The sequence below is a fragment of the Echinops telfairi genome, unplaced genomic scaffold (genome assembly GCF_000313985.2).
Source record: "Echinops telfairi isolate 266 unplaced genomic scaffold, ASM31398v2 ScPeMD7_7421;HRSCAF=8459, whole genome shotgun sequence".
Lineage (NCBI taxonomy): Eukaryota > Metazoa > Chordata > Mammalia > Afrosoricida > Tenrecidae > Echinops > Echinops telfairi.
The window spans coordinates 19,494,082-19,507,692 of NW_022111321.1; the positions used below are offsets into that span (position 1 = coordinate 19,494,082).

Below are 13,611 nucleotides of genomic sequence, written 5' to 3' on the forward strand. Positions count from 1 at the left end.
TGAGGGCAATGAATGTACAAATGTGCTTTACACAACTGCTGTATGTATGGACTGTGATAAGAGTTATATGAGCCCCTAATACAACGATTAAATAAGTCATATTTAATTTTGTTTTTTTCCAGATTTCAAAAATATCAGATAACACTTATATCATACTTTACAGCTAAAATTATGAACTGTAGAAGTAATGAACCATAATTATAAACAGCATGCTATTTTAAATATTTAAACCCTGTGACTCAGTTAGTTTAGGCATCTAAGGTCAAAATTCTCAAGGGTTGCTAGAATGATTGGGGGAGGGCCACTGCAAAAGTAGCTATCTACATTTTGTCCTGGATTATGGGTTACAGTACAAAAGTTTTTAATTGCCAGGGGAATGTGATTTTTTTTTTTAGTTTTTCCTGAAAAGTGGACAATAGACCAAGATTGGGACTTAGGATTGAAGGTATTCTAATGAATTTATTCCCTAAGCCCTAAGCATGTTATTTTAAAATACTATTTATGGAAATCCACTACAGATAAAAGCAAAATACTAAAGTGAGAGTCTAAAAATTTAATTGGGAGGGGGGGGAAACTGTTTAAAAAGCTAAAAAACTTAATCCTATGGAGACAGCAGAACTGCCAGTTACCATTCTGAAAATCATTTATAAAAATCACACCTGCTCAGGATAGAATTTTAATAAGCAACAACAGTCACATCTGCATTAGCCCATGTTACCACTACCTTCCTTTTATTGCTTCTCCTATGGGAATAAAGAAAAAAGAAGTAGAAAGTGCTCGGTCATATTTTTAGGAAGTGTATACTTTGGTCCAAAAATCTCCAAAAGATCTTCCTCAAAATTGTATTTGCCTATTTATCGAAGATAATTTTTTTAGAAATATAACATAAAGGCACATTTCACTTACCGTTGGGGTAGAAGTCTATCGTTAGCTAGGTAGCCTGGTTTGTGGATCTCTTTATTATAGTCGCCATACTTGGCTTGGACAGCATAAGAAGCCAAAAGAACTGCCGTTTCTGGTGGGCAATATATCTCATCATTTAAGATGGCTTCTTTAACTTGTAAGAAGAAAAGTCTTTGGGTTATTTCTTGAATTAATTCCTCAGAAACATCTTCAGGGAAGAATTTAGCTCTGAACTTGAACTGTAGAGGATTCTCTTTTTTAACATCTTGCTGTGTCACCTGGAACAGTAATTTCAAGTATGATCAGCAAAAATATTAGTTTAATAATTTTATTTAATCACCTCAAATTCCTTTTAGAAGTGGGCATCTAACTAAATCAATGTATACACACGGATATACGAGGGATACTCCCCCCAAAAGTGGATTTTTTTTTTCAAAGCTATGTATTTTTTTTTTTTTACAACACAACCTTCTCACCTTCAAAGTACTCCCCATTGCACTTAATATGTTTGTCCAATCTGCGATTCCATTCTTGGAAACATTTTTCAAACTCATCTGTTTGGATGGCTGACAGCACCTCCCTCGTTTATTTCTTCACTTCTACATCATCAAATCACTGTCCTTTCATGGCCCTCTTCATTTACAGAAACAAAAAGAAGTCACACGGAGCAAGGTCAGGTGACTAAGGTGTGTGGGGCAAGAGAGGCATGATGTTTTTTGCCAAAAACTGGTGCACTGAGATGGCTGCGAGAGCAGGTGCATTGTGGTGGCAAAACCAGTCCCCCATCTACCACAAATCAGGTCTTTTTGTCGCACACTGTTATCAAGCTTTCTACTTAGAGGTGCGGAAAAGATTGCATAACAGTCTGACCTGGTGGAATGAACTCCAAATGCACTACCAGTGGACATTTCCAGCCGTTTGGCAAGGTGACAGACGTTTAAAGCAATGTTTGTCATCAATCGACATTTCACCTTTTTTGAAACGAGGAAACCACTCGTACAGTTGAGTTTTTCCCACAGCGCTGTCCTTGTAAGCTGTGTTCAACATCACAACAGTTTCTGTGGCATTTTTCCTGAGCACAAAACAAAATTTCACAGCCACATGTTGTTCTCTTAAATCGGCCATCCAGAAAAACGAGGTTCGAGTGAACCTGCTTTTACAGAAAAATTCAGTGACCAAAGAGAACCTTCCCAGGCAGCACCAACTGAGTGTACTAACTCAGAGCAAGTTGCTCAATGCTCACCTAGCGGCTCCTACAGAGGCTCCACTCTGCCCAGTGCAATTCCAGCTTTTGGGGGGTACCACGTACATAAGTGTACACATCCAGATGAAAAAAATACTATGCTGAATTTCATGATTTGACCTATTAACTCACAAATCCTATCTAATAACTAACTTGATGCTTATCTTCACATTCCTGGTAATCTTATCCTGCAAATGCTTACCTCAAGGTCAACATACTATATGTAATACTTGATTTTAAAAGTACTTAAGTGTTAAGATTTCAAGTAGAAAAATAAGTCTTTTTGCTATGATGAAAATTTGATGGTGTCTAATGAAAATAAAGCACATGTTTACCTCCCAATGATTAGCATATAAAAATGTTTCTATTTAAAAAAAATTTTTCCAGCAAAATCCTACGAACTTCAAATTAACTTAAGTATTAATGTAAAATCAAAGTATATTACCTTTTTATTTAGTTTAAGCCAAGTAGAATAACCTTTGCTATCCACGTATTGCAGCCCAAAAAACCAGACCTCACGCAAGCCAACTGTTTTCACCACCTTTAAAAAAAAGGTAAACTTAGTTTAACATTCACATTATAACTAGATGACACTGTACTTCAAAAGAAAACAATTACATAGACATTAGAGGTATGTTCCTTTACCAGAGAAAGGAACCTTTCTAAATTCAACATGCTAAAAAATTTAACATTTCTAAAAACTCATATTTAGGTTCTAGATAATAAATTTTGCAATTCCACTTCAATTCCAATCTGAACTACTTTTTCATACTTCCCTTTCTTCACCCATAATGACTCCACAAAGAACAACACTCTGGAGAATCGATAGACAGCCGTCATATTTTCACTTTCCTGTTTCAAAATACTACAACTACCTAAACAAATATTTTGCTCATAAGGAAAGGATCCCTGAACACATTTCAATGCCACACCCCAAGTTCTGCACCTGGTGATTTCATCCTCACATCCTTTCATTCTCCCTATATTTTGTGTTATATCAGCATTCTTGAGTCGTCTATAAACTCTAATATTCCAACCCTCTGCTCATGCTATTTCTTCTCCCTAGACTCTTTCTTCTATATTTTTACCACTCGTTGAATAATTTGTTCTTTTAAGTCCAATTCAACTAACATGTCTTCTGGAAATGAAGCCTTTACTAGCTTCTTAATAAAAATTAATCACTTGTTTTCTAATGAGCCCATGATACTTTATCTACATGTTTATTAGAAAATTTATTCTACCATAGTTAATTTTATTATTTATAAGTATAACATGTTTATTATTCATGTATTTATCTTCCTTGACAATATAAAATTTAAGTACAGATGCTGTTTTCTTACTCATCTTAATATTTATGTCATCTCACAGAATGCTAAGTTACGTTAGTGCCTTCAAAGAACTAGAATAAACAGAGAGGTGGAAACTAGAACTCACACCCAGGGCTGTACCTACATTTAGCAAAATATTTGAAAACGAACAAAACCCTGTATTTGAAATGTGAGAAATGGCCCAGGAGATAGTTTAATATTTTTACACCTTAAGGAAAAGATTTTATATTAGTTCTTACATGATAAACACTGTTTATGTATTCTTCCTGTCCATAATTTTAGTTCAAAATAACATATGACTTCATTATACTTCCTATCAAAATTGTAAACTGAAATGATATCTATATATAATTTAAAAGAAAAATATTAAGCTACGGTAGGGAAAATGACAGTTTACTTGGTATTTGAGATTTTTTTTTAAGAGAAGGAATTTATAAAAGGTCAAATACAAAGAAGATCACAGAAAAAGGTGAAGCTAGAGAATATGTATAAAGCAAACAGTTCTAAGACTATTCTAGCATGTTTATTTCTACTTGAGTAATAATAAAATCCTTCATATATGTTTACCCAGACACCATGAATTTGCTAACAGTGAGTTAAGGTCAAAAGAGATGCTTTTTAAATATTTGGTTTGCTCTATTTTAGTATTTCTGGGTATTCTTTGTTAAAAGAGGGAAAATCTAAAATTAAAATGTCAAAATAGTTTGTTGTCAAACAGAATGTCAAACTGGTGATTTTTGTGAACTACAAAGTGTTCATTTTTAAAGAGTAAAGATGTAAATACCAGGGCCCATGTTTTGAACCATTAGGCTTTACTCCACTATAATGAACGGTACTTCATTTTCCCTGGTGTCCAAATTAAAACAATTCTACTCAATAAATTCAGCAGCCCAGGTAGTGTAGTGGTAACTTGTTGGGCTGCTACAGCGAGGTTAGAAAGTTCAAACCCACCAGGTGTTCCAAGGGAGAAAGACGAGGCCTTTGACTTCCATAAAAAGTTATAGTCCTGGAAACCCACAGGGCAGTTCTACCTTTTTCTGTAGGGTGACTATGAGTCAGAATCAACCCGGTGGCACTGAGATTCCATAAATAAACATTTCCTTTCTTAATATCCACCAAGAAGTCTTCACAGCTGGTGAGATTCTGGGTACCACATTCTGCTCATTTCTAATTGCTAAGTGAACAATAAATGCTAACTTCATTAACATTTTTTCTATACATTTAGAATATGTTTACAAATAGGAGGCCTATCAAAATCAAGAGAAATGAGTCGTATAGTTCAGAGTAAAATATAACGTATGGTGCACTAAGCTGCCTGTAATTTTGCTTTTAAAAACTTGTGAACACACCTCCAAAAAACATCCAAAGAGACCTTCTCAAAAGCTTTGAAAGGCTATTAACTACCTAATCAGGAGATGAAGAATACCATTGTCAAGAGAAGATAACTTTTCAGGAATTTTAAATTTTCATTGCATTAGGCTGGGGCCAGTGTGAGCTAGAATGACACTGGGGAAATGAGCGATCCAATATATCTATCATGCAAATGCCAAAAATGCTGCTGCTGCTGCTGCTGCTGCTGCTTCCTCGTCTTCTTCCCGCTCCCTCGTCTCCATCTCCTCTGTCCTCTCCGCACCCCCCTCTAAGTCTCACCACATCACCAGAGACCTTTGCCTTTGCTTTCAGGCTCTTGCGTTTAGCTTTATTCCTTCTAAACCTCATGTGCCATGTGACACATATTGACCTTCCTCTTTCCTCTGCAATCATCTCTTCAGCTTTTTAATGTACATGACCTCTATGCAACAATCACTACTTTTTCTCAATAAAACTTGATTACAATAGTGATTCTTAACCCTGATTTAACATTCTTATCGGGGTTAAATAGGAATTGACTTAATGGTAGTGAGTTGTGTTTGTTTGGTTTGGTTTGGTGGCAGGGCAGTGAGAGGGGGCGGTGTTTAAAGGAGCCCTGGTGGCTAGTGGCATAGTGGGCTACTCATTGGACTGCTAGGTCAGGAGTTTCAACCCACTAACCACTCCGTGAGAGAATGATGAGAGTTGCTTTTCCTGTAAAAACTGCCAGCCTCGGAAACCCCAGGGAGCAGTTCTACTTTGTCGCAGAGGGTGGCTACTAAACAGAATGGCAGTGGGTTTAGGGAGGCTTTAAAAAAAAGGACTAATTGTCTAAAGTAGGCCCCAGACAATTGAATCAAAATCTCAAGAGGTGGTTTCCAAGCATTGCCTTTTTAATTTAAACTCTACAGGTGATTCTAATGTGTACTCAAGATTGAGAAAGCCAAGACCAGAACTCTAAGTTCCATAAGCATTGTAATCCTCGCACATTTTAAGCCTATGACATCCTAACTGCTACTACCTGTCTGCTTACAATAAGTCCCTGTGTCGGGTTACCAGGAATCAGAATCAACTCTGTGGCAGTGAGATGGGTTTTGTTACACTCAATCACATTCATGGATATATTTCCAGCAAAAGTACAAATACACACACACACACACACACATAGTGAGCTTATTCCTACTCTCTTCCCTACACACCCAGTCAGCTTGCATATTATCCATGCATCTACTTGTAGATCACTGTTATTTGCAGGATTCTGTATATTAGCAGTATTTAATTTTCTTGCTTTTAACTCTTGTACTCTTCCCCAAAGTCTCACTTTGCCTCCATATTTTACTATCTCCCTCTTCTTGTCTATTGGCTTCAAGGACTATGTAGAGTATGTATGTAGAATATACCTGTATCCCTTGCAGTTTCCATTACAATGACCAGCATACCCCAACAAACAAAACTCCCTGTCATCGAGTCAATTCTGACTCATGGCAACCAGAGAGCAAATGTTAAATACCTGTTTAATAATTTTAAACCATTTTATCCCACAAATCTAGAAATAACAAAGACTGTATAGCTGTTTAAGACACCCAAGGAGGTACTATGAGAAACATCCAGTGTTACCTTATTGCACTATTAGTAAAAGTGTAACAAGAATACGTAGAAGGAAGAATGCAACAGCATCCAAATTATGGTGCTATATAAACTGCATCTTTCATGTGATTAAAGGATACCTGGTCAAAGAGTTGTTTGCCAGTGGTATTAGGCTGAATGGCAAATTCCAGCTCAGCATCCATTGTAGTTACCCGGACATTGATCTGTAATGCAAACAAAAGGGATTATGAGTAGGTAAGACAATGTGCTTATTAACTATTAGTCATGAGAAAGTACTTTTATTTGGTTTATAAAATAAAGTGGGATAATACACAAATAAAAAGCAATTCCAAAATTGTATAAAATACTTTATTAAGATAATAAAATCTGATTGTAATCATGGAAACCTTAAATCTAAGAGCTTATGAAGTTCTTTAAAAATATCTATTGGCTATATAATATGTACTAAACATTAAGTCACAGGCTTTCTATATTCTCACTTATGGAAACAATATTAGGAAATGCTATGTATATTTCTATAGAAACTCTGACTTTCCACTGTCTGCCACAGGACACATAGATATCAAATAGCAGAGGATTTTAACTAAGCTCTAACTTCCATTTTTTAAATTCCATTCACTATTTCACAGTTTTTCCATGCAAAAGTCAGGTGTTAAATTTTATTCATACCGCAACATAGTCTTCAATTTATAAAACATTCAAACATTCTTCAATTTATAAAAAACATTCAAAGACAGGTCATTACTTGCTAAACTGCTTTAAATAATAATTTCCCACATGAATACCTTCCAAGTTGGATCTCTCTCTACAAGAACTTAACATCCTAACCAAAATATTTTTCTACCCCAAAGTAGCATCAGTTCATCAGTTTCCACAGTCCTAACACCACAATTTTGACATTCTAAAAGTATTTACAACTGAAGTTTAATAAACTGCAAACAAAATCTGACGTGAAGTAAAAAACTTTCACTGCCATTTAGTTATTCCAACTCATAGGACAGAGTACAACCACCTGTGGGTTTCCAAGACTAGATCTTTTTGCTAAGTTGTGCAAAATAAAAACAAAACTTCAAGATTTTGAAAATTGTTTTACTAACTGCAGACACACGTGTCCTAGGGTTTTTCGAGGATGTAGCTACATAATCTTTTCTTTCTTAAAGAGATTAAGCCTATGGCTGGTGGGTCTAACAACTCCCAAAGCAAAATAACTTGCCAGCTTGGATAGAAGTCAGAAACCAGATAGAGGGAAAGGCAATCTGGCTGCCTCTTGGAAACCCACAGGGAGGAAAGGTGGATAGGGGCCAAAGGTGCTACATTTGTCCTCTAGGAGGAGGGAAAGACCAACTACTCCTGCAGCAGCTTGGACATCAGTGGAGCCGACTGCAGGAGTCTGGGAAGTACGTCGCTTGACCTGAGAGTGGGGCCACAGTCTCGTAAGTTTCAGAGTTTTATCTTTTCTGGATGATGGTCATCTCCGCTATGGAGTGTGGTTCTGGCATTAATAAGGACCAGACAGGTGGAGCTGGTGCCCAAAGCTGAGGAGGTAGGGCTGCCATGCCCACTGGGTAGAGGATGGGGTTGCCAGAAAGCTGAAACTGCTCAAAATTTTAAGAGGCGGCTGTGTCCCAGTAAGCCTGGAGGGCATAGTTGAAGCCCAGAAGCAAGAGGCCTCCACGCAGAATCCAGAGATGGTAACCAACATCCATTCTGGAGGGAAGGGCCAATAGTCACAAAGAACAGCCTCTGTGAGCTACTCTAAATTGTTCTGCTAAGTTTTAGACTTGTTTAGTGCCCTCCAATTTTACCTTCTAATGGAAATATCTACCTTGTCCCTGTTCCACTATTGTTACTTTGGAAACAGGTATCTTGGAATCTAGATTTTACAGAAAGAGAGCAATGTTTACTCAGAGCAGAACATGCCTACAGACAACCCGTATTTGACGACTTTGAGGATGATATACTCGGATGAATACGTTTTACATATGGAAAATACACTAATTGGGGGTGAGGCAAAAGGTGGTATTTTACTCATTGAACTGTGTATCCCCCAAATGTGTTCTAAATCCTAATGTGTTTAATGCCTGGGTCAAAATCCCATTTCGGAATAGGTGGTCTTTGTTGTTAATGAAATAGGGTTAGCGTAGGGTGTATGTTGCGTCAATCTGTTTTGACATAGGAGAGAGATTAAACAGGCAAGCTGAGGTAAGAAACAAAGAGGAGGAAAGCGAGAAGCCGTATCACATGAAACCCGCTCCGAAGCAGAAGTTCAGAGTGATAGGCATGTTTCCAGAGCCACGGAGAAAGCCTTTCTCTAAAGTGGGCACACCCTGGACTCGAAGCCTGCGAAAGAAATTTGGTCCTTGAAGTCATCCACCTGTGGTCCTTCTGTCATAGCAGTGTTAGAGAGGCACTACTTAGAATAAAGGTGGGCCACGGGACATATAAAATATGGAAACCAAATTATATTTCTCTAAGCTTTGTGCTTTGGAACAATGACCCTTTTCTGTTGTACTCAGTGAGACGCAGTGACTAGAAACTATAAAGTGAAAACAACCACCACCATCCCACTGGGACTCAATGCTTAAGATGTCTTCTGCAGAATTTGTATGCATCAGGAAGAAGTCTAATCGATACCCAATATATATACAGTTTTGAATTCTTATTCTAAAAAACACTAAATAAAAGTTTGCCACTCAATTATATTGCATTTCTACACTATATTCCTACCAGCAATATATCCAGTTCCCATTGTTCCACCATCCTTACTGGCATTTAGCAATCTTTTAAAATTTGACCTTGTAGGTGATATAAAGTAGCATCTCGCTATAGTTTAAATTTGTGTTTTCCTGATAAATAAAGGTATTAAGGGTGTCTTTTTGAGTTCACTGGCTATTTATATAAATTATTTTATAAAATATCTGTTTAGTTTGTTTTGTTATTTTAAAAGCTGGGCTGTCTTACTGAGTTATATGAGAACTTTACCCTACAATTACTTTCATTTTCTTATTGTTGTCTTTTAGAAAACAGAAGTCTAATTTTTTTCCTTTTCTGTATTCTAAGAAATCTGCCTACTCAAAGGTGTAAATGGATGTCTAATGTTTTCTTCTAGAAAGGTTACAATTTGGGATTTTTGCACTTAGGTCTCTCAGCCTATAGTTAATTGTTCTCTAAGTTGTTGGAGAAGGGTCAATGTTCATATTCAATAGGATAACCCATTGTTGCAAAAACAATTTGTTAAAGAGTTTTATTTTCTCAATGAACTTCATGCTTCTCCCGCCAAAAACCGTGTGTGTGTGTGTGTGTGTGTGTGTGTGTGTGTGTGTGTGTGTGCTGGGCAAGGGAGACCAGGGAGTTTCCGTTGCCATACACATGTTAGAATTAGCTGGTCGATTTTAATCAGAGAAGTCTGCTGAGATTCAACTGATTGGGATTGCACTAACTCTACCAACATGTGTAGAGAAGAATGACATTTTATGCAATCTCTGCCCTATAGTCTCTCTCTCATTGCTCACAGCAAGTTTTCAGTGTGAAGATCTTCTACAGCTTCTGTAAATTTAATAAGTATTTTGGTGTTTGATGCTATTATAAATGGAGTTTTTGTGACTGCATTTTAAAAATTTTTGCTACTCGTTTATAAGAAATACAATTTAAATTGTTATATACCCTGTGTTCAGCAACCTTGCAAAATCCAGTTATTAGTTTTAGTAACTGTTTTGTAGATATCTGAGGATTTTTCTTTTTAATAAATCATTTTATTGGGGGCCCTACAGCTCTTATAACAATCCATACATCAATCGTGTCAAGCACATTTGTACATATGTTGCCATCATTATTTCTAAAGCACTTTCTACTTGAACCCTTGGTATCAGCTTCCCTTTTTCCCCCTCCCACCTTTGGGAACCCTTGAAAATGTATAAATTATTTTTATTTTCATATTTTACACTATCTGCTGTCTCCCTTCACCCAAGTTCTGTTGTACCCCTTGGGGGTACTTTGATCATTGCAATCGGTTTTCCCTTTCTCCCCCTTCGCCCCCCACCTTCCCCCTACCCTCATGGTACCACTACTCTCAATGTTGGTCCTGAGAGGCTTATCTGTCCTGGATTCTGTGTGTTGAGAACCCTTATCTGTACCAATATGCATGCTCCGGTCTGGCCAGATTTGTAAGATAGAACTGGGGTCATGATAGTGGGGTGCAGGAAGCATTAAAGAACTGGAGGAATATTGTATGCTTCATCCGTGCTATACTGCACCCTGGCTGGCTCGTGCCTTCCTTGTGACCATTCTGTGAGGGGATGTCCAATTGTCTACAGATGAGCTTTGGGTCTCCAGTCCAACCCTCCTCATTTGCATCAAGAGTTGTTTGTTTTGGGCTTCTGATACCTGATCCCTTCAACACCTTGTGATCACACAGGTTGGTGTGTTTCTTTCATGTGAGTTTGGTGCTTCCCTGCTAGATGGCTACTTGTTTAACTTTGAGACCCCAGACACTAAATCTCTTAATAGCAGGGCACCATCAGCTTTCTTCACCACATAAGCTTATGCACCCATTTTATCTTCAGCAATTGTGTCGGGAAGGTGAGCGTCACACAATGCCAGGTTATTGGAACAAAGTGTTCTGTGTTGAAGGAGGACTTGAGTACGAGGCCCAATGTCCATATGCTACCTTAATGTTTAATCTATAAATATATGTACATAGACCTATCTTTATATATTAATATATTTACATATGTACATGCCTATGTTTATACCTCTATATCTTTTACCTCCTAGTTTTTTCCTCTATTTCCTTTTACTTGAGGATTTTTTATATAAAAAATTAATGTCATCTGCAATTAGAAATTTTTACTTCTACCCTTCTGATCTTTATGCCTCGTACTTCATTGTACTCTTTTCTGCCTCCTACAATGAATGCTTTGTTATTTGTTCTAAACTGATATATGTGCAGAAAAATTTCAATAACCAAGACCAACATGTTTTGTTAAAAGAAGTTATTGGCCAAAAGAAACATTATCAAAAATATCAGTATTTTTTTTATATAAATAGGAGAAACTTTATAATCCATTGATCCTCCTGATCTTTCATTCCCTCCTGTTTAACAACAGTTATCATTTCCTGAGGACTAATTGAATTCTCACCATATCACCTTGAGTAAGGAATTAAGTCTATCCCCACTTTCACAAGAGGAAATTAGGAGATGAACAGAGTGAAATTAACAATGGTTACCCAGATGAAGTAAGTGGCAGAACCAGGAAAAGAACTCACACATGAACCCATAACTACACAATGTGACATATCCATCTTTACCACTGGCCCACTGTGATGGTTAGTGATTATGTTAACTAGACACTCTGGGTAAGGGGAGGAGTGGAGCCCAATCAGGTCGCAGCCTGCTGACACCTCCTTAGGAGTATAGCTTTTTGTATGAGAAAGAAACTGTGTTGAGAATAATTATCTTTGGCCCTTCACCTTTTGCTGGGCCTGGATATAGCCTCTGGTTCTTCCAACTCCTATTGCATCATCTGCTGACACCTAGAGCCATCAGTGGATTGCTGACAGTGGGCTCATTCAGCCAACCAACTTCAGATTCATTTACCTATGCATTCACAAGCCTGTGCTCCACACTACCTCTGCATCATCATCCTGCTTGCTACCTGTTCATCAGCTTCCATGAAGCATGGGAAGACTGAATTGAACCAGACTGGACTTACCTATTTCTACAATGTGTAAAGCACCTCTTGATATAAATTTCTTTCTATACAAGCATCACTGGTTTTGCTTCTCTGGAGAACCCAACCTAACACACCCACATAAAGCTGTGCCCTAGCCACACAAAATAGAGAGTTTTTATCTTACCATAATATGTATCTTTTGTACCTTAATATTTATCTTGTTCCAAAAAGAACTTTGTTGCTGCGGTGTACCATCAGTCCATTCCAACTCACAGCAAAACTACAGAGTACAGCTGTCCCCATAAGGTTCCTAGACCGTTACCTTTGTATCCATGGATAAAGAAGGGGGACGGTCTTACGGCAACCTGTCAGCAGACCACCACTTAACAACTATACCACCAGGGCTCCTTAAAAAGAAATTAAAGCTACTGCTGTTGTTAAGAAGTACTGTCAAAAGTAATAAAATACTTACTGGTTTCGGCATTTTGCTTCTCTCTTCTGTTGCCTTCTTTGAGAATTCACTTTAATGAAATTTGTTGTCACCTCTGTTAAAGAAAAAAACAAAACATAATTGGTCCATAATCTTTTTACATAAGAATTTTAACTATAATTTGTATTATAAAAAACAAATTGCCACTGAGTTGATGCCAACTCATTGCGATCCTATAGGATAGGGTAGAAATGTCCCGGTTGAGTTTCTGAGACTACAACTCTTTATAGGAGTAGAAAGTCCCATCCTTTTCCCACATAAAATTTATATAGAATAAAGTATTAAAACATTTTAAAATATAGGTTTAGAGTAATATAGGGATCTCTTACATTATACTACTTTTCAAGGTACTATAATTTCCTTTAAAAAGATTTAAATCTAAGATTTAAAATATAACATATCTCAACTAAATAGTGAAAACTATATTGATTAGCTACTAAATTATAAAGTAATTAGATACCATGTAGTAAGAACACAAGATTATTTGCTAAGGGTTCAAATGCCATCTGCCTCAATTTGCATCGGGTTTGTCCTTAGACCTAGCCTGATACAGAGAGGGGCGGTGAGACAGACAGAAGGATTCAGATTCCAAAGAGCTGACCTCAGGTACACATTTCAACCTTTTTTACACTGCAAAAGATAAGAGAAGTTTCCATGAATAAAACCTATAAAAAGATGAGAAACTTTTTAAATAGTAGTTTTTCCCTTTCGAACAGTTTGAAAATTAAAATTGGGGGTGGGAGGAGATATAGCTTAATTACCTACAGCCCAAACAACTGTCATATTTCAGAACACTAGGATTTTGCACGCGATTCACTAAATGCTACTGGCCTTAACTGATACATCAGAATTGTCTTGAACACCAATGTTAAATTCTATCTTCTCCCCAAAGATAACAGAATTAAATCTTAACCCGAGTCATCATGCTGTCTTAGGCTAAGTGTTCTTAGGAGGAAAGGCCTAAGAAAAGTAAAGGATTTTCATTTAAAAATCAATCAAAACACATAAACTCCTTAA

The 13,611-nt window shown here is 37.1% G+C and overlaps 1 protein-coding gene across 1 annotated transcript in view; it reads right to left on the minus strand.

The window, feature by feature from the left end:
- Nucleotides 1-12,650, minus strand: part of RDX (radixin) — a 67,044-nt gene extending 54,394 nt beyond the window's left edge. The window contains exons 1-4 of the mRNA XM_004708979.2: nt 12,577-12,650; nt 6,552-6,635; nt 2,592-2,687; nt 907-1,181 (exon numbers count right to left, since the gene is read on the minus strand). Coding sequence (XP_004709036.1) covers nt 907-1,181; nt 2,592-2,687; nt 6,552-6,635; nt 12,577-12,588 — 467 coding nt within the window. The 5' untranslated portion in view covers nt 12,589-12,650. The remainder of the gene's footprint in view (nt 1-906; nt 1,182-2,591; nt 2,688-6,551; nt 6,636-12,576) is intronic.
- Nucleotides 12,651-13,611: the final 961 nt, after the last annotated feature.